This window comes from Heptranchias perlo, unplaced genomic scaffold, assembly GCF_035084215.1.
Source record: "Heptranchias perlo isolate sHepPer1 unplaced genomic scaffold, sHepPer1.hap1 HAP1_SCAFFOLD_897, whole genome shotgun sequence".
NCBI lineage: Eukaryota > Metazoa > Chordata > Chondrichthyes > Hexanchiformes > Hexanchidae > Heptranchias > Heptranchias perlo.
This window is the reverse complement of record NW_027139937.1, coordinates 29,084-52,847: the sequence shown is the minus strand read 5'-3', so window position 1 is coordinate 52,847 and position 23,764 is coordinate 29,084. Positions and strand designations below refer to the sequence as shown.

At 51.6% G+C, this 23,764-nt stretch overlaps 1 protein-coding gene across 1 annotated transcript; it reads left to right on the top strand.

Annotated features, from left to right (window-relative positions):
• Positions 1-693: 693 nt before the first annotated feature.
• On the top strand, positions 694-22,101 carry LOC137319803 (E3 ubiquitin/ISG15 ligase TRIM25-like). Its single transcript, XM_067981735.1, has 9 exons — positions 694-759; positions 4,026-4,737; positions 5,341-5,436; positions 6,512-6,742; positions 9,636-9,701; positions 10,604-10,824; positions 14,060-14,208; positions 16,251-16,385; positions 17,426-22,101. Exons 2-9 carry the CDS (start codon positions 4,177-4,179, stop codon positions 17,944-17,946), a joined length of 1,980 nt encoding a protein of 659 aa, XP_067837836.1. The 5' UTR covers positions 694-759; positions 4,026-4,176; the 3' UTR covers positions 17,947-22,101.
• The last annotated feature ends 1,663 nt before the right edge of the window (positions 22,102-23,764 follow it).

Here is a 23,764-nt window from a genome sequence, read left to right as displayed (position 1 = left end):
TCAAATCATCAAATAAAGGGTCAAATCATCAAATAAAGGGTTAAATCATCAAATAAAGGGTCAAATCATCAAATAAAGGGTTAAATCAACAAATAAAGGGTCAAATCATCAAATAAAGGGTCAAATCATCAAATAAAGGGTCAAATCAACAAATAAAGGGTTAAATAGAAATTCCTGATCCCGGTTTAAGATTATAAACAAACCTGGGAATATTCCCGCTCTCCCCCTGATCACAGTCCGCTGCTCGATGGCGGCGCGCGGGGAGCGGGAGCGGGCGGGGCGGTGAGCGGGAGCGGGAGCGCGCGGGGGGAGCGGGAGCGCGCGGGGCGGTGAGCGGGAGCGGGAGCGCGCGGGGGCGGGGTGAGCGGGAGCGCGCGGGGCGGTGAGCGCGGGGGCGGGGTGAGCGGGGGCGCGCGGGGCGGGGAGCGGGAGCGCGCGGGGGGAGGGGAGAGCGGGAGCGCGCGGGGGGCGGGGTGAGCGGGAGCGCGCGGGGGGAGGGGAGAGCGGGAGCGCGCGGGGGCGGGGTGAGCGGGAGCGCGCGGGGCGGGGGGTGAGCGGGAGCGCGCGGGGCGGGGAGCGGGAGCGCGCGGGGGCGGGCGGTGAGCGGGAGCGCGCGGGGGCGGGGCGGGGTGAGCGGGAGCGCGCGGGGGGCGGGAGCGCGCGGGGGCGGGGTGAGCGGGAGCGCGCGGGGCGGTGAGCGGGAGCGCGCGGGGCGGGCCCGCGCTGCGAGTTGTGAGCTGAGAGTCAATGCCGTTGATTGTGAGTAAATTGTAATCGGCTTCTGATCAGATCCCCCGACATGGAGCGCGGTCAATCCCCCGCTCACTGGGGCAGTGACCCGAATAGACCGCGAATGGCCCAGATTTGATCCCGGGCTTCTGATCAGTTCCCTTGAGGTTTTGGGCTTTTGGTGTGAGGAGGGGAGGGGAGGGGAGCGGGAGAAATGATCCCGGGCCTTGCTCCTGATCACTCTCATTATCCAGGGACTCCTGCCGGAAACCAGGCCTGTCTGGATGTTCCCCGAGGCCGGCAATGATGCCTCGCCCCCCTCCCCCAGACATCCTGCTCAAGTCTCCTGTCTCCACTCCCCGTCGAGGCTCATCCATCAGCGCTCATTTGGATGAGGTGGGGTCGGACTGCCGGGGCCTCGGGAACCAAACCCCAGCCTCTGTCCACCTTGTCTTCAGGGAGAAAGGATTAGGAGAGAAATCCCATTCTCTTTCCTCACATAACAAACCCCAATCCTGGCCCAGTATTATAGTCCAGGGACTGTCATTACACACAGGACTCATGCAGCAAACCAAAGGCACTTTCACCAACACCACCTTTTATTAAACAACCGTCTCACAGGATTTAGAACCACATTTTGTACAAAGGATCATAAATAAAACAGCACAAACTGAATCTGTTGAAGTGTTTCCCTCAGTAATGAATGTGGGTGTGAGCCGGGGCTCAGTGTGAGCACTCTCGCCTCGGGAGTCACAATGTGATGGTTCAAGTCCCACTCCAGGGACTGGAGCACTAAATCTAGGCTGACACTCCAGTGCAGGACTGAATACTATTTATCCCTCAATCAACACCAGCAAAACACATTATCTGCTCATTATCACATTGCTGTTTGTGGGATCTTGCTGTGCACAAATTGGCTGCTGTGTTTCCAGCTCACAACATTGACTGCACTTCAAAACATACCACGGGTTAGATGATGAGGAGAGATTACATAAACTAGGCTTGAATTCCCTGGAATATTGAAGGTTGAGGGGTGATTTGATTTAGGATTTTGAAAGGATTTGATCGGGTAAATAGAAACTTTTTCCGCTGGTGGGGAAGTCGAGGACAAGGGGACATAACCTGAAAATCAGAGCCAGGCCATTCAGGAGAGAAGTTAGGAAACACTTCTTCACACAAAGGGTGGTGGAAGTGTGGAACTCTCTCCCACTAAAAGCAGGAGATACTCACTCAATTAATAATTAAGGGATATGTTGCCAAGGTGGGTAAATGGAGTTAGGATACAGATCAGCCATGATCTGATTGAATGGCGGAACAGGCTCGAGGGGCTGAATGGCCTCCTCCCGTTCCTTTGAGAGAGAGAGCACGAGCGAGAGAGAGAAATAAAAAACAGGCTCGGGCTGAGCTGTGATGCTCTCCACGGTCAAATATCCTGTCAGTACTCGATGTCCAAGTTTACATATGAATGCTGGCCACGTGAGGGTGAGGTACTGGAGGCAAACACTGCCTGTTGGGCTGGAACTAGACTTTGGGTTATTGCCTTCTGAGGAGGAAGAGGGTGGAAATTAGCCATTAAAAATTGTGGGGGGGTGGTGGGAGAGAGGAAAGATTATAATAAACACATGGACTTCATTATGAGAAGATGTAGTTTAAAAATACTCAGTGCACAAACTCCATCTCCCCGCCAAATGAAATCGGGCGGGCGAGAGAGAGAGATCACGGTGAGTGAGAGAGCATGGGCGAGAGGGAGAGAGCACGGGTGAGAGAGAGAGAGCACGGTGAGTGAGAGAGCATGGGCGAGAGGGAGAGAGCACGGGTGAGAGAGGGAACACGGTGAGTGAGAGAGCATAGGCGAGAGGGAGAGAGCATGGGTGAGAGAGAGAGAGAGAGCACGGGGCAGAGAGAGAGCATGGGCGAGAGGGAGAGAGCACGGGTGAGAGAGAGAGAGAGCACGCGGGAGAGAGAAAGCACAGGCGAAAGAGGGAGAGAGCACGGGTGAGAAAGAGCACAGACGAGAGAGAGAGAGCGCAGGCGAGAGAGAGAATGGGTGACATAGAGCGTGCGCGAGACAGAGCGTGGGTGAGAGACAGAGAGAGCGCGGGCGAGAGAGAGCATTGGTGAGAGAGAGCGCAGGCGAGAGAGAGAGCGCAGGCGAGATAGGGAGAGCGTGAGCGAGACAGAGCGCGGGCGAGAGAGAGAGCATTGGTGAGAGAGAGAGCACGGGCGGGATAGAGAGAGAGAGCACTGGTGAGGTAGAGAGCACAGGAGAGAGAAAGAGAGCACGGGTGAGGTAGAGAGCACAGGAGAGAGAAAGAGAGCACGGGTGAGGTAGAGAGCACAGGAGAGAGAGAAAGAGAGCACGGGTGAGGTAGAGAGCACAGGAGAGGGAGAGAGAGAGAGAGCACGGCCGAGAGAGAGCGATGGGCAAGAGAAAGACAGCAAGGGCAGGAGAGAGAGCACGGGCGAGAGAGAGCATGGGTGAGAAGTTAGTAAACACTTCTTCAGGCAAAGGGTGGTGAAGTGTGGAACTCTCTCCCACTAAAAGCAGTCGGTGCGAGCTCAATTCACAATTTAAAATCTGAGATCGATAGATTTTTGCTCACCGAGGGTATTAAGGGACATGTAGCCAAGGTGGGTAAATGGAGTTAGGATACAGATCAGTCATGATCCGATTGAATGGCGGAACAGGCTCGAGGGGCTGAAGGGCCAACTCCTGTTCCGATGAGAGACAGAGCACGAGTGAGAGAGAGAAATAAAAAACAGACTTGGGCTGAGCTGTGATGCTCTCCACGGTCAAATATCCTGCCAGTACTCGATGTCCAAGCTGTCATGAATGCTGGCCACGTGAGGGTGAGTTACTGGAGGCAAACACTGCCTGTTGGGCTGGAACTAGACTTTGGGTTATTGCCTTCTGAGGAGGAAGAGGGTGGAAATTAATCATTAAAAATTGGGGGGGGGGGGGAGAGAGAGGAAAGATTATAATAAACACGTGGACTTCATTATGAGAAGATGGAGTTTATGATCTCTCTTTGCCCCTCTGATGAACCCTTTAACTTTTTCTGCATATTTTTCTATTCCTCCCAGAGATCTCCTTCACCTTCCTCTCTAAAGGATTTGTAAAGGTTATTTTTTCCTCTTTATATCAGTTTTAATTTGTTTCTTTAACCATTTTGGGTCTGGTCTGAGCTGATTAGTTTTCGGTTTGTGTTTACTGAGCCCAGTTTGCTGTATTCTGGCTCCAGATTGTAAAATTGTAATCTTGTGTTTCTGATTTTGTTTCTGAACTGCTGCTGCAGGCCTGAAAGGGTTAATCTTCAGACAGAGTCAATCAGGAAATGAAATTAACACCGTCACTCCCTGCGCCGAGTGTTTATAAGAATTTCACTTCCTGCTCTGGTTCGTCGCTCTCTCTTGTTCTGTGTGAAAGCTGCTTCAGGAGCTGGAGGAATGGAGCCCGGAGCTTTAGAGGATGAATTAACCTGTGCTGTGTGTCTCCAGGTGTACCAGGACCCGGTGGTGTTGTCCTGTCAGCACAGTTTCTGTTTGAAATGTATTGAGGGAGTTTGGGCCCAGACACCAGGCCCAGAAGGGTTTGAGTGTCCTCAGTGTCGCCAGAAATTCAACCCCAGGCCCAGTCTGAAGAGAAACTTCACGCTTTGTAATATTGTGGAAAAATACAACCAGTCACAGCCTCCTGCTGATTCAGCCCGTGTCGTGTGTGATGCGTGCATCGAGAATCCATCCCCAGCTGTCAAGACGTGTCTTTTTTGTTTGGCTTCCTTTTGCTCCCTTCATTTAAAACCACATTTACTGAAAGAGGCCTACAAAGATCACACCCTAATCGAACCTGTGGCTGATCTTACAGACAGGCAGTGCGTTGACCATAAGAAGGTTCTTGAATTCTACTGTAAAGATGATGCAGAGTGTGTGTGTGTTTCCTGTATAATAATAGGGAAACATAAATCCCACACACTGCTGAGCCTGGATCAGGCACAAGCTGCAATTAAGGTGAGTGACACAATTCCTGATATTAAATACAGTGAGGGAGAGTTTTCCTGTCGAGCTCAGTAATTCACTGTGTGGGCACCAGTGAGAACTGGCACTCCATGGCACAGGGCTGTGGAGCAGAGCATGTTGTAGCCCTGTGTAACACTGGGGTATTCTGCCATCTGACCAGCAGGGAGAGGACCATCACTGGTGGGGGGAGTGAGGGACACCCACGGGGGGTGACTCAGGGGCTGGGGGGAGAAACTGTTTCTCACAACAAGAGGGAATTGGTGTTTGAGAAATGCTGGTGTGACTGAGTCTGTCTCCCTTTCCCCTCGGCTGATTCCTGGAAATGGAGGAGCTGAGTCCGTGTGAAAATGCAGCACACGGTGAGTCAGTGTGAAAAGAAGCCGGTGTGTGTGTGGTTCCTCAGTTTATACAGGGCAGGGAGCGCCTCTTTACTGAGAGTCACAGAAGGGAATATTTCTGCTCAGGGCCCAGACACTGAGAATCCCCCAAACCACTTTCTATCCACACCCAGTGGGGTCACTCCTGGAACGGAATCATTTCCCTTTTACATTCCAGTTTGAATCCCTTTTAAACACTTTCGAATGACTTTTACAGGAAGAATTGGAGAGAGAAATCGGGAGTCTTCGGGGAGTCCAACAGAATTGTTCCAGCAAACAGCGAGACTTTGAGAGATCAGAAGCTGAAATAAAGGTGGGTAAAGTGGGACTGGATTTAGAAAGGGTTTCTCTCCCCACTGAGTCAATGAGCACATCAGAAACAGGCCTTCCAAACCAGGCTGGTTGTGTTGGGGCCGAGTCACTGATTACACTGAGTTCCCCATGTGTTTGATGTGAGGGGGAGCTGCTTAACTCTCCCTGCACCTCCCAGGGAATATTATTACATCACTTGGGCACTGGATTTCCTGAAACAGACACAGTCAGAGGCTGGGAGTTGGAGACTTGCCCTGAAGCCTGTGTCAGATGAACATAGAAAGGAAGAGGAAGAAAAGACCATTAGTCCCAGCGAGCCTGCCCCATGCAGACAGGGTTCAATCACACACACCACTGATCCACCCCGAACCATGGACTCACTTGGGAAAGGCAAACAGAAGAGAGAAAAAACACCTGCAGACAATTCAGGACAAACTCTGGGAAATTCCTCCCCAGCTCCCTTCTAAAGGGTGGGAGTGACTCCATACCCCCCACATGTTCAGAGAGTCTGTTCCAGAGATCGAGGACTCTGGGGTCTAACCTAACTCTGTGCCTATGGATTTTATACACAGGCCCTCTAGTCCAACCATCCCGATCCATCTCAAGTACCTCACCCAACGAGTGAGTCCAATAATCCCTCAATCATTTTAAAAACCTCAATCATGTCCCTCTCGGACTGCCTTTCTCTGAATCACCCTCCCTCTTGGAGCCGATCCTCAGAACTAAAATCCGTCAGACTACGTGTCATTCTGGCCACCGTCCTCTCCAGAGTCTCAATCTCCTTCACCAGGTGTGGGCACCAAAACTGGACCCATCACTCCAGGTGTGGATGGACCAGGTGGCAGTGCCATAGACAGTCTAAATACAGTGCTCTTTCTATTAAACTCAAGGCTCAAGGCAACACTCGTTAAACTCTGTTTTCTCCCCCAGGAGACCCTCCCCCACTGCTTGTCCATCTCTAACGGGTGATCGAGTAGTGATCGAAACAAACTGTCCCGTCCCTGGAAAGTGCCGTGTGCTCAGGGTAAGAGCTGTGTGGAAGGGCCGTTTGTAATGAGAGTTGGTTTGTGTTTCAGACACGAATCAATGAGCTGAAAGGAAAGCTATCGAAGAGCTTCTCTGAATGGAGGAGACAGCTGGAAGAAGATGAAGAATACGCACTGAAACTGATCGATGAGGAGGGGCTCCGAGCTCTCTCTCAGATTAGAAGCTGTTCTGAAGCATTAAACAAGAGGATGGAACAGATTACATTAATAGATGGAGAAAGCCAGAGACTGGTACAGAGGGACCATCTCTCCTTTATTCAGGTACATCTTCAATATAAACAGGGCTATGTCTGGGGAATGGGGTGTTTCTGTGAGGCTGGTGAGTGGGCTGAATTGTTTGAAGATTGTTGGTTGGGCCCAGCATTGGCGCTGCCCCCTCAGCCCTGCCCTCGGAGTGTTGGCGCTGCCCCCTCGGCCCTGCCCTCGGAGTGTTGGCACTGCCCCCTCAGCCCTGCCCTGGGAATGTTGGCGCTGCCCCCTCAGCCCTGCCCTCGGAGTGTTGGCGCTGCCCCCTCAGCCCTGCCCTCGGAGTGTTGGCACTGCCCCCTCAGCCCTGCCCTCGGAGTGTTTGCGCTGCCCCCTCAGCCCTGCCCTTGGAGTGTTTGCGCTGCCCCCTCAGCCCTGCCCTCGGAGTGTTGGCGCTGCCTCCTCAGCCCTGCCCTCGGAGTGTTGGCGCTGCCCCCTCAGCCCTGCCCTCGGAGTGTTGGCGCTGCCTCCTCAGCCCTGCCCTGGGAGTGTTGGCGCTGCCCCCTCAGCCCTGCCCTCGGAGTGTTGGCGCTGCCCCCTCAGCCCTGCCCTCGGAGTGTTGGCGCTGCCCCCTCAGCCCTGCCCTCGGAGTGTTGGCGCTGCCCCCTCAGCCCTGCCCTCGGAGTGTTGGCGCTGCCCCCTCAGCCCTGCCCTCGGAGTGCTGGCGCTGCCCCCACAGCCCTGCCCTCGGAGTGTTGGCGCTGCCCCCTCAGCCCTGCCCTCGGAGTGTTGGCGCTGCCCCCTCAGCCCTGCCCTCGGAGTGTTTGCGCTGCCCCCTCAGCCCTGCCCTTGGAGTGTTTGCGCTGCCCCCTCAGCCCTGCCCTCGGAGTGTTGGCGCTGCCCCCTCAGCCCTGCCCTCGGAGTGTTGGCGCTGCCCCCTCAGCCCTGCCCTCGGAGTGTTTGCGCTGCCCCCTCAGCCCTGCCCTCGGAGTGTTTGCGCTGCCCCCTCAGCCCTGCCCTCGGAGTGTTTGCGCTGCCCCCTCAGCCCTGCCCTCGGAGTGTTGGCGCTGCCCCCTCAGCCCTGCCCTCGGAGTGTTGGTGCTGCCCCCTCAGCCCTGCCCTCGGAGCGTTGGTGCTGCCCCATCAGTCCTGCCCTCGGAGTGTTGGTGCTGCCCCAGGATGGAGTGCAGTGAAATGTGGGATTATTTCCCATTCCTGTGACTGGCCGCACCTACTGTTATACACTGAACTCTTTACTCTCAATCCCAAATTCACTCTTTGGTTCCATTGGGTGTTGATTTGTTCGTTGACTGATTTGATCTCCTCTCTTTATTCACAGAACTCGAAGCAGCTCCTTTCCAGGTAAGTTCCTCTCAGTCATACAGTACCTGCTGCTGATAGGGAACCTTCCCCTGTATCTGGGAGAAGAGTGAAAGTAGAATCACCGCTTGGAAACCTTCCCAGATAAGGTGCTTTCAAATGGTGGGAATATTGAGTGATGTTTAACTGTGGTTTGAGGGGTTATTGGCTCAGGCAGCCTGTGGGAAATGGGAGATTCCACATGTACACTGACGACCCCCAGCTCTACCTCACCACCACCTCTCTCGACCCCTCCACAGCATCTGATTTGTTACGCTGCTTGTCCGACATCCAGGATTGGATGAGGTGAAATTTCCTCCAATTAAATATTGGGAAGTTCGAAGCCATTGTCTTCGGTCCCCACCACAAACTCCGTTCCCTAGTCACCGACTCCATCCCCCTCCCTGACCACTGTCTGAGTCTGAACCAGACTGTTCCCAACCTCGGCGTTCTATTTGACCCTGAGCTGAGCCTCCGACCCCATTTCCTCTCCATCACCAAGACCTCCTACTTCCACCCCATAATATCACCTGTCTCAGCATCTGCTGCTGAAACCCTCATCCATGCTATTGTTACCTCCAGACTCGACTTTTCCAATTCTCTCCTGTCCGGCCTCCCATCTTCCACCCGCCATGACCTTCAGCTGATCCAAAACTCTGCTGCCCGTATCCTAACTCGCACCAAGTCCCGTTCACCCATCACCCTCTGCTCACTGACCGACATTGACTGCCGGTCCAGCAACGCCTGGAATTTAAAATTCTCATCCTTGTTTTAAATCCCTCCTTGGCCTCGCCCCTCCCTGTCTCTGTAACCTCCTCCAGCCCCTGAGAATCATACAATCATAGAATGATAGAAATTGATGGCACAGAAGGAGGCCATTCGGCCCATTGTGTCCATGCCGGCTGAAAAAGAGCCATCCAGCCTAATCCCACTTTCCAGCTCTTGGTCCGTAGCCCTGTCGGTTACGACACTTCAAGTGCATGTCCAAGTACTTTTTAAATGTGATGAGGGTTTCTGCCTCTCCCATCCTTCCAGGCAGTTGTTGTTGTTATTGAGTGACCTGGGCTGTTCCATCGGTGTGTCGAGCTTCTCAGGAACCTGTTAGACAGGAAGTGAGAGAGAGAGAAACCTGCAGTGACCTGTATCTAACCGAGGCTTCCGAAAGGCTCCATGTGTGTCAGTGAGAGCTTTATTCCATTGGGTCAGTAAGTGCTGTGTGATTGGCTTGTTCCATCAACCAGCCCATGGAGAAATGAGGAGAGGGGCAGGTCCCAGTGTCAGAGTGACAGTAAAATGTGTTGTGATTGGCTCATTCTATCCACTAACAGAGAAATGAGTCAGTGCTGAGATTTCCCAGTAATGTCACTGTGATTGGACCCTCGGGCCATGATTTTATCTCCGAGGTCCGGGTGGGTTGGGGGCGGGAGGCAAACAAAATCGGGGATTTCCGGAGCGGGAAGGAATCCCGGCTCCAACCCGCTGAAAAACACGTCCGACCCAGAGCCACCTGGGTGCGCGGGGTTCAGGAAGCTGGGACGGGACGATATTTAAACCCACAATTAACGGAGTTAAAGTCCTTGGAATTGTGATTTCCATTTTATTGATGCAGGGAAACGATATCAACGCTGCCTCAACGTGTTTCCTGTGCTGTGTGAAGCACGCCATGGAAACGGAGGTGAGTTGCAGCCGGCAGCCATTTGGCCATTGAAATCCCTGTTTGACAGATGGGGATAAAAGGTGAGTTATTGCAGCAGGGCACTCAGTTCTCTCAGACAAACTATTGGCTGGGAGTTCTTTGTGTTTAGTCTGAGAATTCTTGGTTCACACTCAGAATTGGTCTGTTTACACATATTTACCTACATTTTGGACCCCCTCAAACTGGTAACATCAGGATGGGGGACACGATGGCTGCATTCACCAGTATATCCGAGGAGGAGGCACATCACCATCCTCGCCAGGCACGGCCTGCAGATCCACCACTTGCAGCTCCACAAGACAGAGGTACGTCACAGGGACCCGCACAAGAGCAGAGAGAGGAACAACAGAGGGCCTGACATCGCAGGAGGCACTACCCTCGTGAGAGGGTCTACAGACCGAGGCTGAGCTTCCTGGACCTCTCTGAGGAGCAGTGCATACGGAGGCTGAGAGTGAGTCACCAGGTGGTCGCAGACATCTGCAGCCTCCTTCATGCAGAGCTGCTCCCGGCTGGGCCTGGTGGCATCGCATTGCCCGTCGCAGTTAAAGTCACCACTGCCCTTAACTCCTTCACCTCCAGATCCTTCCAGGGTGCCACCGGTGACATCATCGGGGTCTCTCATTCGTCTGCCCCCAAGTGTATAAGACAGGTCATCGATGGTTTGTTTTGCAGGGTGTCTCACTATGTCAACTTCCCCATGGACGATCTCAGCCAGACGGAGAGGGCAGTGGGTTTCCACTCACTGTGCTGGCTTCCCACGGGTACAGGGTGCAATTGATTGCACACACGTAGAAATCCGAGCACCTCCACACGAGCCAGGACTGTTCACCAACAGAAAGGGATATCACTCCCTCAACACGCAGCCCGTTTGTGATCACCAGAAAAGATTTCTTCACGTGTGCACCAGATTCCCTGGCAGCTGCCACGATTCCTTCATTCTGCGGGAATCCAACATCCCGGCCCTCTTCCACGCACCAAACAGACTTAAGGGCTGGCTCCTCGGAGACAAGGGAAACCTCCTGCAGTCGTGGCTCATGATACCTGTGAGAAACCCCATCAGCGAGGCACAGAGTCAGTGCAACGACAGTCACATCACCACCAGGTCTGTCATTGAACATGCGATGTGATGGGCTTCAGGTGCCTGGGTCGATCTGAGGGAGAGCTTCAATCCGCACCAGCGAGAGTGGGGAGAATTATAGTCGTCTGTTGTGTCCTGCACAACATCGCGCAACAGAGAGGATTACCAGTGGATGAGGCCCCAGCCATCAACATTGAGGAGGAGGAGCAGGAGGACGAGGATGAGGAGGGTGGGCAGCCCATCGTCAGAGCAGCGACTCACCTGGCTGCTCGTGAGGCCAAGGAGTCACTGATATTTGACCGATTCTCATAAGGACATCTGCAAAGTGAGGATAGTCCAGTCCTCAGACCACCTGGAACGAGCACCACCAACACCAGCACCCCCGGCCCACACAAAACAGTCCAACAACCACACATACACCCACTGTAAACACACCCACTGGGTGGCATCAAGTCTCACCGTTCATGATGAAGCACATGAAAAGGCCCGATCACAAAAGGGACTCAAGAATGGGCAAGATGTGGCAGTAGTGGTGAGAATGATAACATTTAATGTGAATTTAACAAAAACCAAATATAAATGATAAACCTGACAGTCTGTCAGACACTCTTGTGCAAACCCCCGGTGATCACAAAACCTTCGCCTTCCTCTTCCTCCCACTTCTACCTGGTGCATCCCCTGTGGCTGTAACAGAGGTAGTGGCAGGTTGCTCAGATTCATACCCTGACTGTTAAGATGCTCTCGGCCGACGCTCTCTGGGTTTTGGAGCCCATGAGGGCCCCTCCAAAGACTGCTCCACCTGCACCGGTGCAGGGGCAGATTCGGCCACCTGGAGAGGAGGCAGCATTGTGGGTACCGGTTGAGAGGGGGGCAAAGGGTGAGACATGGGAACGCTTTGAGTGGTGTCCCCACTTCCATGTCCCCTTTTGCCAACATCCCTCTCCTGGGTCAGGGCCACATCACTCCTACCACCCTGCTGACAACAGTTTGGAGGACATGTGTGATGCCTGGTAAGGCCACTTCTAAAGTTTCTGTCTGCCTGTTTAAGGTGGCAGACATGTTGGCATCCAGAGTCCGAAAGCCCATTGTCAGGGCCTGAATGGACTCATTTGTGAGCCGTGCTTGAAGCTCAATGGAGGCTCGCCTTCCCTCCATCGCAGACGTTCCCACACTTACCTGTGCCACTGTCTCAGATATTCCCGCACGTACCTGTGCCACTATCTCAGATATTCCCACACGTACCTGTGCCACTATCTCAGATATTCCCGCACGTACCTGTGACACTATCTCAGAGATTCCCTCCTGTATCTGTGCCACCATTCCACTAATGCAGGAGTTGGACTCCTCCATCCTCTCCGCTATTGTGGAGAGTGTGCGTGGCACCTGTTCCAGTACCTCGTAAATGTGCTGCTGTCCCTCGATCATTCTCTTTTTAAATGATGGTCCCCAGGGTTCAGCATCTGCGTCCAGCTGAGCAGAGCCTGGAGAGGAGTGCTCCCACCGACGTGGACTCTCCACAGCTGCCTCTGCGACCAGTGCCTGCTCGTGCTCACTTGTGTGTGGTTACTCACCAGGTGCCAACCCAACGAACTCACTACGAGGACCCATCGAGGTGTGAGTATCTGTGCTGGTGGATGGCTCACTAAGATGTGACGGTGCACCCTCAGAGGCCGGGAGCTCCTCTGAGGAATCGCCCTCTGCCATCACTTCGGTCGCTGAAGGGCCTGTGAGAGAACAGAAGGCAATATTAAGCATCATCACAGATGTGTCATGTTGCGATGAGCATACTGAGGTGTTCAACATGCCAATCGTTGTTAACATCAATTCATGTTGTGTGTGATGAATGTTAAAGTTGTGTCACCAGATGTTTGTGGGGTGCCAGTCTCGCCGTCCCCGATGGACAGGCACTCGAGGGTGCGTCTGATCTGCAGGGCCTCCTCCTCCACCTCTGTGAGGAACACTATTAGTTGTGGCCCCCCCTCCAGTCCTCACCCTCTCCCATGTATTTTGAGCTCTCTTCTCCCACGAGGGGAGAAAGTACAGACGTGTGAGTGAGTGAGGGTGAAGTGGTCAGCCAATGAATGCATTGCTTTGGGTGAGGCTGACCGTGAAAGAGGTGCATCAGAGGGTGAGTATCAGACAGAGACATCACATTGGATGAGGATTGGGGTGAGTGGTAGTGGTGGGGGGACTAATGGGGAGGTGAGGAAGTGCTGAGGAAGTGAAGGTAAGTTGAGGATGAGCCTGAAGTGGGTGTGAGGAGTGATGTGATGGCAGTGCAGAGTGAGAGGGGGTGAGGGTGGGGGAGTGATGTGCACCACGGATTGCAGGAGAATCAGTGAGTGTACTCACTTTTGCTGACCTGGTTAGGTCATTGAAACGCTTCCTGAACTGCACCCAAGTGCGGGAGATGTTGCTCCTGCTGGTCACCTCCTCAGCCACCTCGAGCCAGGCCATCTTGGTGGCAGAGGCAGGCCACTTCCTCCTGTCAGCCGGGTAAAATATTTCCCTCCTCCTCCTCTCCCCGGCCAGCAGCACCTCAAGTGAGGAGTCACTAAATCGTGGAGCTGCCTTGTCCCTCTGCTGCTCCATTCTGCCTGGTTGTCCCTTTGTGCAGCAAAAGTCATTGCATCAATGGCCCTTTAAATACGGACACTCCAACTGACAGCAGGTCATGTGGGTGCGCAGCTTTCAGACGGCAAACCCACAACCAACGTTAAGGGCCATCGATTAAGTCGCGATCGTGTGGGGAAAGGTGGGGATTAATTTTTCGGGTTTCCCGCGGGCCCCTTGACCCCCCGCTGCCATCCCACAGGCAGATTAAAATCATGGCCTCTGTGAGGGAATCCCACCGATCCCAGGTCCCTGGGAGGCTGTTCCTTCTCCTCTCCTCACTTCACATGATTGTGGAGAGTGTGATCCTGCAGAGAGGGGGGAGCACAGACTGGAGACCCTCGGGATAATAATAATTATTAATAATGGAAAGATGAGGGCTCCAGGACAGAGAAACTGGACTGAACACAGACGGCTTTGAAAATCACAAACTGAGCTGAAGTGGCAGCAAACCAGGATCCCACTGCACGTGTGGAGATCAGTGTGAATGCAGGGAGACTGCAAATCCCGGGATTCTGCCATTTTCAGGATGGGTTGCTGCGGGGTCTCAGTACGAGCATTCGAAGGGGTGCAGGTTGTTGCACTGATCACTCGTTCCCCTTTGGGTTTCTGATCTGAAATGTCCCCACTGATAAAAACATTCTCTCCTCTTTCATTCCAGAGTGACTGAGACTCAGAGAGTCACAGACCCAGATGTTCCAGCGCTCACCCTGAACCTGTCCAATATATCTCAACTTATCCAGAAGAGGCTGAATGGATCGGGAAAGTATCACTCAGACATACTGGGAATCATTGGTAAGAACGTGCAGCTTTTCTCCAATATAAGGGACTGAGAGCAGGTCGGGTTAGTTGTGTTCAGACAGCTGGGAATATCCAAAATAATTCAGTAACTTACAAAGACACAGACACACACGCCCCGTCACAGAGACTCACACAGACACACACGCCCCGTCACAGAGACTCACACAGACACACACGCCCTGTCACAGAGACTCACACAGACACACACGCCCTGTCACAGAGACTCGCACAGACACACACGCCCTGTCACAGAGACTCCCACAGACACACACGCCCCGTCACAGAGACTCACACGGACACACACGCCGCGTCACAGAGACTCACACGGACACACACGCCCTGTCACAGAGACTCACACGGACACACACGCCCTGTCACAGAGACTCACACAGACACACACGCCCCGTCACAGAGACTCACACAGACACACACGCCCTGTCACAGAGACTCACACAGACACACACGCCCTGTCACAGAGACTCACACAGACACACACGCCCTGTCACAGAGACTCACACAGACACACAAGCCCCGTCACAGACACTCACACAGACACACACGCCGCGTCACAGAGACTCACACAGACACACACGCCCTGTCACAGAGACTCACACAGACACACACGCCCTGTCACAGAGACTCACACAGACACACACGCCCTGTCACAGAGACTCACACAGACACACACGCCCTGTCACAGAGACTCACACAGACACACACGCCCTGTCACAGAGACTCACACGGACACACACGCCGCGTCACAGAGACTCACACGGACACACACGCCGCGTCACAGAGACTCACACGGACACACACGCCCCGTCACAGAGACTCACACAGACACACACGCCCCGTCACAGACACTCACACAGACACACACGCCGCGACACAGAGACTCACACGGACACACACGCCCCGTCACAGACACTCACACAGACACACACGCCCCATCACAGAGACTCACACAGACACACACGCCCTGTCACAGAGACTCACACAGACACACACGCCCCGTCACAGAGACTCACACAGATACACATGCCCTGTCACAGAGACTCACACAGACACACACGCCCTGTCACAGAGACTCACACAGACACACACGCCCAGTCACAGAGACTCACACAGACACACACGCCCAGTCACAGAGACTCACACGGACACACACGCCCCGTCACAGACACTCACACAGACACACACGCCCCATCACAGAGACTCACACAGACACACACGCCCTGTCACAGAGACTCACACAGACACACACGCCCCGTCACAGAGACTCACACAGATACACATGCCCTGTCACAGAGACTCACACAGACACACACGCCCTGTCACAGAGACTCACACAGACACACACGCCCTGTCACAGAGACTCACACAGACACACACGCCCCGTCACAGAGAGTCACACAGACAGATATGGAGACAATCAATAAATACACAAATATAAACAGAGAGAGAGAGATTGAAATCAATGGAAGTCCCGATACTGACTGATTTCAGGAACATTGACTGTTCCCACAGTTGGCATCAAAAGGATTTATTTATTGAATTGTTCCCATCCCTGCCCTGTCTGTTTCACTCTCTGTATTACTGTGACTCTCTATTCCATTCCCTTTAATACCCGCCCTATCTGTTCCACTCTCTAATACTTGACTGATCTGTTTCACTCTGTAATTCACACCCCGTTTTCCTGTCGGTTTCACCGACTGTAATACCTGCCCCGTCAGTTTCACTGTGTTAGGGTCTGTCACACCCGTGCTGTCTGGTTCACCACACAATACACAGTCGGTCTGTTTTGTTCTCTGTACGGGTGAAAAATAGTATGTGGAATTTATCATGAAGCAAAACGATACAGAAGCAAGAGCCAATCAGTGGATGAGATGACAAAACAGGACTTAATTTGTTCCCACACATCGATTGGCTTCCTGGGTCCAACAGAACAAGTGTTTTCGAGTATTTGCTGCCCTTTTCTCAGAGTCTTTATACCTCACTGGGTCACAATTCCCAATCACCGTGTGCTTTGTTTACAGTGCCAGCTTCCACCGAATACAGGGGCCCATCGAACGTAACTCCTCCCCCACACAGCTCCTCTGGGGCAGCCCCTGTCCCAGGGAATGTCCTCCAGCTGTCGACTGGGATCACGGGAAGAGCGGGAATATCCCAAGGTCTGTTTATAATCTTACACAAGGATCACGGGGGCAGTGATTCATTTCTGTTTAACTCTTTGTTTTTCTCTGGTGTTTCTTCAGTCAGGGTTTAGCTCAGAGGATTCGAGGGTCGAGTTCCTGCACCTCTTTCCTCTCCACAACTCGGAATTGGTCCGAGTCTCAGACTCAGGGCTGGAGGGGGGTCCTGGGGAACTCACAGTAAACAGGGACTAACCGAAGGGACATAAGATTCATCCGAATTATCAGGTCAATCCGCGGTCCTGTTTGTAAACTGATGGAGGCTTTAATCAAGCTGTGGGCAGGATGGGACAGTAACAGGAGGGAGAGAGCCCAGGGCACACTCCTGTATTCAGGATGGAACAGTAACAGGAGGGAGAGAGCCCAGGGCACACTCCTGTATTCAGGATGGGACAGTAACAGGAGGGAGAGAGCCCAGGGCACACTCCTGTATTCAGGATGGAACAGTAACAGGAGGGAGAGAGCCCAGGACACACTCCTGTATTCAGGATGGAACAGTAACAGGAGGGAGAGAGCCCAGGGCACACTCCTGTATTCAGGATGGGACAGTAACAGGAGGGAGAGAGCCCAGGGCACACTCCTGTATTCAGGATGGAACAGTAACAGGAGGGAGAGAGCCCAGGGCACACTCCTGTGAGCTGTGTGTTCCCAGTACAGCCGGTGCTGAGATTGTGGGGCTGGAACTGTGAGTCTGTGGGATGTGTTGTGTGCCGGTGAATCCCCTCCATTGGGGCTGGGAGAACGTGAGCACAGTGCCAGGGGCTTGTGTGATTAAACTGACTGCTACTGTGTGTCTCCACTGCAGTGTTTGCACTGAGTGTGCAGCACTGGGACCCACACACTGCTATTTAACAGGGATTCTGATTGAAGGCCATTGATTTAACATGGGATGAATCCAGTCTAAGAGGTAATATGGGGCTGACAGTGTCTGGGAAATACTGACACTCCCACCCTGCAGCTGTCAATCATTGATCTGAGTGGAATAACCCTGTCTGACCAATCTCTTCTCTCCTCTCTAGGGCAAAGGTCACCGATGAGCCTGGATCCAAAGACAGTAAACTGGAACTTGGTTCTGTCTGATGATCTGAGATCAGTAACACGGACTGAATGGAAACAGCCCTACCCACCTCACCCAGAGAGGTTTAAAGACCGTCCTCAAGTCCTCTGCTCCCAGAGTTTCTCCTCAGGATCCCATTCCTGGGATACAGAGACTGATGGGAAATGCTGGGGAATAGGGATTGTGTGTGGGAGTGTCGAGAGGGAGGGGGACAAGTCTGATCTTAGGCTTAGCAGGAAATCCTGGTGTTTGGATTTTCATTATGGTTCTCTCACAGCCGCTCACTATTCCCAGTTCACTGACCTCCCACTGACCCCGTCTAACATCAGGATCCGAGTTCAGTTGGACTATGAGGCCGGGACTCTGTCATTTCACCGGGTCACTGACTCACTGAGACATTTACACACATTTCAAACCACATTCACTGAACCCGTGTTTCCCGCATTTTATTGTGGGAATAAATCCCTAAAACTATTAAATTAATCTCAGAATTGGATGACATCACTTCATGTTTCTGGATCCTGAGGTGACATCACTTCCAAGTTTGCCCCTCTGATGATGCCACTTCCAGGTTTGCCCCTCTGATGATGTCACTTCCAGGTCTGCCCCTCTGATGACTTCACTTCCACATCTGCCTTTCTGATAACATCACTTCCAGGTGTATTCCCCCCCCACCCCCCATGTCATCACTTCCAGGTCTGCCCCTCTGATGATGTCACTTCCAGGTCTGCCCTTCTGATGATGTCATTTCCAGGTGTGACACGATCGTGTTACAATTGATTGCTTTCTTCAGTTGTATAATTTTACTTTAGTTCCATAATTGGCATGGGATTAATCTCAGTAATGAATCGTAGTAACGGCCGGTGTGACTGTATTAATCTCAGTAATGAATCGTAGTAACGGCAGGTGTGACTGTATTAATCTCAGTAATGGATCGTAGTAACGGCAGGTGTGACTGTATTAATCTCAGTAATGAATCGTAGTAACGGCCGGTGTGACTGTATTAATCTCAGTAATGAATCGTAGTAACGGCAGGTGTGACTGTATTAATCTCAGTAATGAATCGCAGTAACGGCCGGTGTGACTGTATTAACCTCAGTCGTGAATGATAGTCGTGGCAGGTGTGACTGTATTAATTTCAGTGGTGAATGAGAGTAGTGGCAGGTCTGACTATTAATCTCAGTGGTGAATGATAGTAGTGACAGGTGTGACTGTATTAATCTCAGTGGTTAATGATAATAGTGACAGGTGTGACTGTATTAATCTCAATGGTTAATGATAGTCGTGTCAGGTGTGACGATTCATCTCAGCAGTGAATGATAGTGGTGACAGGTGTGACTGTATTAATCTCAATGGTTAATGATAGTGGTGACAGGTGTGATTATTAATCTCAGTATTGAATGATAGTAGTGACAGGTGTGACTGTATTAATCTCAGTAGTGAATGATAGTGGTGACAGGTGTGACTGTATTAATCTCAATGGTTAATGATAGTGGTGACAGGTGTGATTATTAATCTCAGTATTGAATGATAGTAGTGACAGGTGTGACTGTATTAATCTCAGTAGTGAATGATAATAGTGACAGGTGTGACTGTATTAATCTCAGTAGTGAATGATAGTTGTGACAGGTGTGACTGTATTAATCTCAGTCGTGAATGATAGTAGTGACAGGTCACGGGCCCTTTAAAGAGCTGCTCTGAAAATCTGAGGCTGGGGTTGAAATTGTTCTTTGGCCGTAGCTCAAAACAGCGATGGTGAATCGACAGCCCGAGTTACACTGACTTCAGTGGAAAGGAAAATCGTGCGGGGTGTAAAATGGGCTGTCCATTCACTATCGCCCGTGTTGCACGAACACCAGAGACTAATTCCACCTCCGGGGTCTCCTGGGCATCGCTGAGAGCTTCTGGGACTGCCCAGGGGGGTAACACATCTGTCCTAAACTAAGTCAATGTATTGATAGATTGGACCAGACTGGGAACTTTTAATCTATGGTTTATGGGGTAATGATTTTTAGTTTATTGGACAGTAAGGTTCCTCCAGGGCTCATGACCAACATGAAATGGTAATATTATGGGATGTTTAACTTCATTAGACACGAGGAAGTGACTGAGTGTGTGAGGTGTAAACAGGAAAATTGCCCCACCAATTGGGGTCTACAATCAGTGTCCCAGGTGACCATGGGTGATAATGGGACATTTTGTGATGACCAAAACCAGCGGGTCGGGAAAAAGATGTGTGAGTGACCGGTGAGAAACAAAGATCACCTGGGAACAACCCCCAAAGGACATCAATCAGGGATCAATGCACAATCCAGTGAAAGTCAGGGAAGGGCAGTTAAGAATAGTTCATTGACAGCTTTCTCTTGGAGATGGTTGTGTCCTTGCTTGAACTGAACAGTGAGAAGAATATTTTATAACCTGGCCACTACCCGAGACATCGGGACCGTGCAGGGGGAGATAAGCAAAGACCTCCAGACACCCCCCGATCTGTTGATAAGACAGACTGAAAGTGCAGGAATGGTTTGTATTTGATGTCACGTTTGGGATGATTTTGGGAAACCGCTGTGTGTAAATGTGATATGTTGCGTGTGAGGCAACTCGTATGTGGAATGCATGATGAAGATGCACTGAAGAACGGGTCTCAGACACGCTCAGTCACGTTGACAACATCACTGCATGAAATGGTTAATGTGCTCAGGAGAGTGAGGACATCTCCTGGGTCACTACTGATCTGAACTTTTTTTAATCAAGGCACTGACACAAATTCCATAAACCGAGCAGTTAATGAAACAATCAGGATCGAGTTAAACACACTGGTACCTGTCAGAGGGATTGACATTAAAGTAAAGAGGGACAGAGAATTTGGATTTCCAGAATTCAGGGTTGGGTTTCTTTGAGTTCACAATGAAATTGGGACAACTGAGGGCCGGGGAGAAATAATACTTAGCCTGAATTATCCACAAGATGGATAATGGGAAAGAGGGGAGCTGGAGGATCTTTGAAGTCCAAGATTTCTTGATAATATGGTAGTATTTGGGGGAGCCGAGTTTCTGTAGTTTTCTGTACAATGTATTATGATTTTCTTTGTCTCTATCGTGATGTGTAATATTAACCAAATGAAACTTCGATTAGAAGAGCAAATGGCTGGAGATCGGTCTGTGATGCTAACAAGATGAGGACCTTGGATAAGGCCCCCAGGATCCCACAAAGGAGGAGGAGGGAGGGGCTGTTGAAGATTGAGACTGAGAAGTAAGAAGGGAAACCACTTTCTTTGATTACTTCTGTAGTTTAAAACCCCTAATATTGATAGACTGACAGTGCACATGAAACAACGTAATGCTGAGATTGAAAAGGGGACCTCTCCCCTTGGGAATCATGAATGGTGGGAGGTCGTCTATAATGTGGGACAGCAGCCTTGGGTGAAAATCATGTCTATACTTTTTGTTATTATACAGCTTGTTATGATTGGAACACTTTTTTTTCATTTGTTGTATTTGAAAGAACTTTTGAGTCAATGTCTCGGTGATTAAACTTCTTGTAACAACAATTGTTAACCTTATCTGTGGTGTAAGATTCTCAAAATTCACAGATTCCCCCAAAACTCAGAGAAAAACCCTCAAGAAATTCACCTTTACCCTGAGCATGGAAAAACTTTGGCCCCTGACTAAAATCCTAAGATGGAAGGATAGGTGAGAGGTCACCAGACAAATCCACAACCCACACAGTGGAAGGTGGGAGAATTAATGCTTCAGACATGTCTCTGTTTTAATGCAAAACCGACAGCAGGTGGTCGACAATCACTCCCATTGGAAGAGGCAACTGCTCCAGACTTGGTGGGGTCATGTCTTTGTTTTAAAGCAAAACCATCAACACCTGGGACGTTGGACACAAAAGGAAGCTCTAAAATTCGGAATTAACAATGACCCATCGGGAGAAGCAATTGCAACATGATGAGGGACCATCAAAGATTCTTAAGGACTTTGTAAGAACTGTTTAAACAGACATGAAGTGTTTTTTTTAAGGTGTCGAAGACCTTTGTAAGAGAGGGATACACAAGTGGAAACTCAAAACCTCTCGCTCTATCTCGCTCTCTCTCTCTGTCTTGCTGACTCTGGTGGGCTGCTTGTCTTGGTTCTGCCTGTCTCTGGAAGGAAAGCAGTTTCCAGCAAACAACAAGGCAAGGGGCTCGACAGGGAAGGTCAGCAGCTCTAGAAGCAGGCCAACACACACAAGAAGAAACCGGTGCAACAGTCCCAGTGACCATCAGACACCTCGCGGCAACAAGGGCCTTACGAAACAATCAACCGAATATTACCACCAACCAACCGGGTAATATTGGGCCACCGCAACCAAAGAAAACCAACTCGGGAGGAAACCGAAGATCCGCAAAGTTTCCACTCTACAATCTATTTCTGACTTACCTCTGGGTGAATTACTGTCAAAGATTCGTTTGGTGAGCATTATCTCTGGTCCTTCAGAGTCCAACCTAGCTAGTACAGTGGGATTGGGAGGGGTGAGGTATCTTTCTACTGTAATTTCCCTCTCACGTACTGAAGTGTTCCCCATTTTATTAGAGTGTTAAGATTGTTGTGTTGTATTTGCTCTCTTGAATAAAGGTCAAAGTTTCTTGCACCAAAACCAGTTGTCTGCTGCACTTTGTCACAACCCCCAAATAAGTCCAAGGTCCAGAACCCAGGGAGTGGGAGCAATTCGGACCGCTCAGAAGTCAGAGGTGAAGCTGACACACACCACCACCCCCTACAAGAGTGAGTCACCAGGTGGTCGCAGACATCTGCAGCCTTCTTCATGCAGAGCTGCTCCCGGCTGGGCCGAGCGGCATCACATTACCTGTTGCTGTTAAAGTCACCACTGCCCTCAACTTCTTCGCCTCCAGGTCATTCCAGGGTGCCACTGGTGACATCGCCGGGGTCTCTCAGTCGTCCACACACAAGCAGGTCACCGACGGCTTGTTTAGCAGGGCCTCACAATGTGTCAACTTCCCCATGGACGACCTCAGCCAGACGGAGAGGGCAGTGGGATTCCACTCTGTGGCTGGCTTCCCATGGGTACAGGGTGCAATTGATTTCACCCATTCAGCAATCTGATCACCTCCACACGAACCCCAACTGTTCATCAATAGAAAGGGTTATCACTCCATCAACACTCAGCTCGTTTGTGACCACCGCAGGAGATTCCTTCACATGTGCACCAGATTCCCTGGCAGCTGCCACGATTCCTTCATCCTCCGGGAATCCAACATCCCACCCCTCGTCCACGCAGCAAACACCCGTAAGGGCTGGCTCCTCGGGACAAGGGATACCCCCTGCACAAGTGGCTCATGACACCTCTGAGGAACCCCATCAGCGAGCAACAGCGTCGATATAAAAACAGCCACTTTGCCACCAGGTCTATAATTGAACGTGCGATAGGGCTGCTCAAGATGTGATTTTGGTGCCTCGATCGTTCTGGGGGAGCGCTTCAATACGCACCAGTGAAGTGGGTCACATTATAGTATTGTGTTGTGCCCTGCACAACATGGTGCTACAGAGAGGGGCACCTGTTGAGGAGGCCCCATCCCCTCATCCACCATCCACATTGAGGAGGAGCAGGAGGAGGAGGAGGACGATGAACCCATGGGCAGAGCAGTGGCTCACCTGGATGCTCGTGAAGCCAGGGAGTCACTCATTTGTGAATGGTTCTCGTAAGAGTAGAAAGTGAGAAGAGTCCAGTCCTCACACCACCTGGAAAGACCAGCGCCAACACCAGCACCCCCTCTCCCCCAGCCCCTGCACAAAAAAATCCTGCAACTACACATATGCCCATTGTAAAGCGACCCACTGGGTGGCATCAAGTGTCGCCGTTCATGGTGAAGCACATGAAAGGGCCCGATCACAAAAGCCAGTCAAGAATGGGCAAGGCGTGGCAGTAGTGGTGAGAGTGATATAATTTAATGTGACTTCAATAAAAATCAAATATAAATGAAAAACACGACAGTCCGACAGGCCCCCTTGTGCAAACCCTTTGTGATCACAAAACCTTCGCCTTCCTCTTCCTACTACTTCTCCGTGGTGCATCCCCTGTGGCTGCAGCAGAGGTAGTGGCAGGTTGCTCATGTTCATGTCCAGACTGTTTAGATGCTCTCGGCCTACGCCCTCTGGGTTTTGGAGCCCGTGAGGGCCCCTCCAAAGACTGCTCCACCTGCACCTGCGCAGGGGCTGAATCGGCCACCTGGAGAGGAGGCAGCATTGCAGGTACTGGTTGAGAGGGAGGGGGTGAGACGTGGGGGTGCTTTGAGTGGCGT

Bases quoted from the DNA above. Each gene is read 5' to 3' on its own strand.
- LOC137319803 (XM_067981735.1), top strand. From the start codon at position 4,177: ATGGAGCCCGGAGCTTTAGAGGATGAATTAACCTGTGCTGTGTGTCTC. The intron at 6,743-9,635 runs GTACATCTTCAA...TTATTGATGCAG, and splicing joins ACCATCTCTCCTTTATTCAG to GGAAACGATATCAACGCTGC. The intron at 16,386-17,425 runs GTCTGTTTATAA...TCTCCTCTCTAG, and splicing joins AAGAGCGGGAATATCCCAAG to GGCAAAGGTCACCGATGAGC.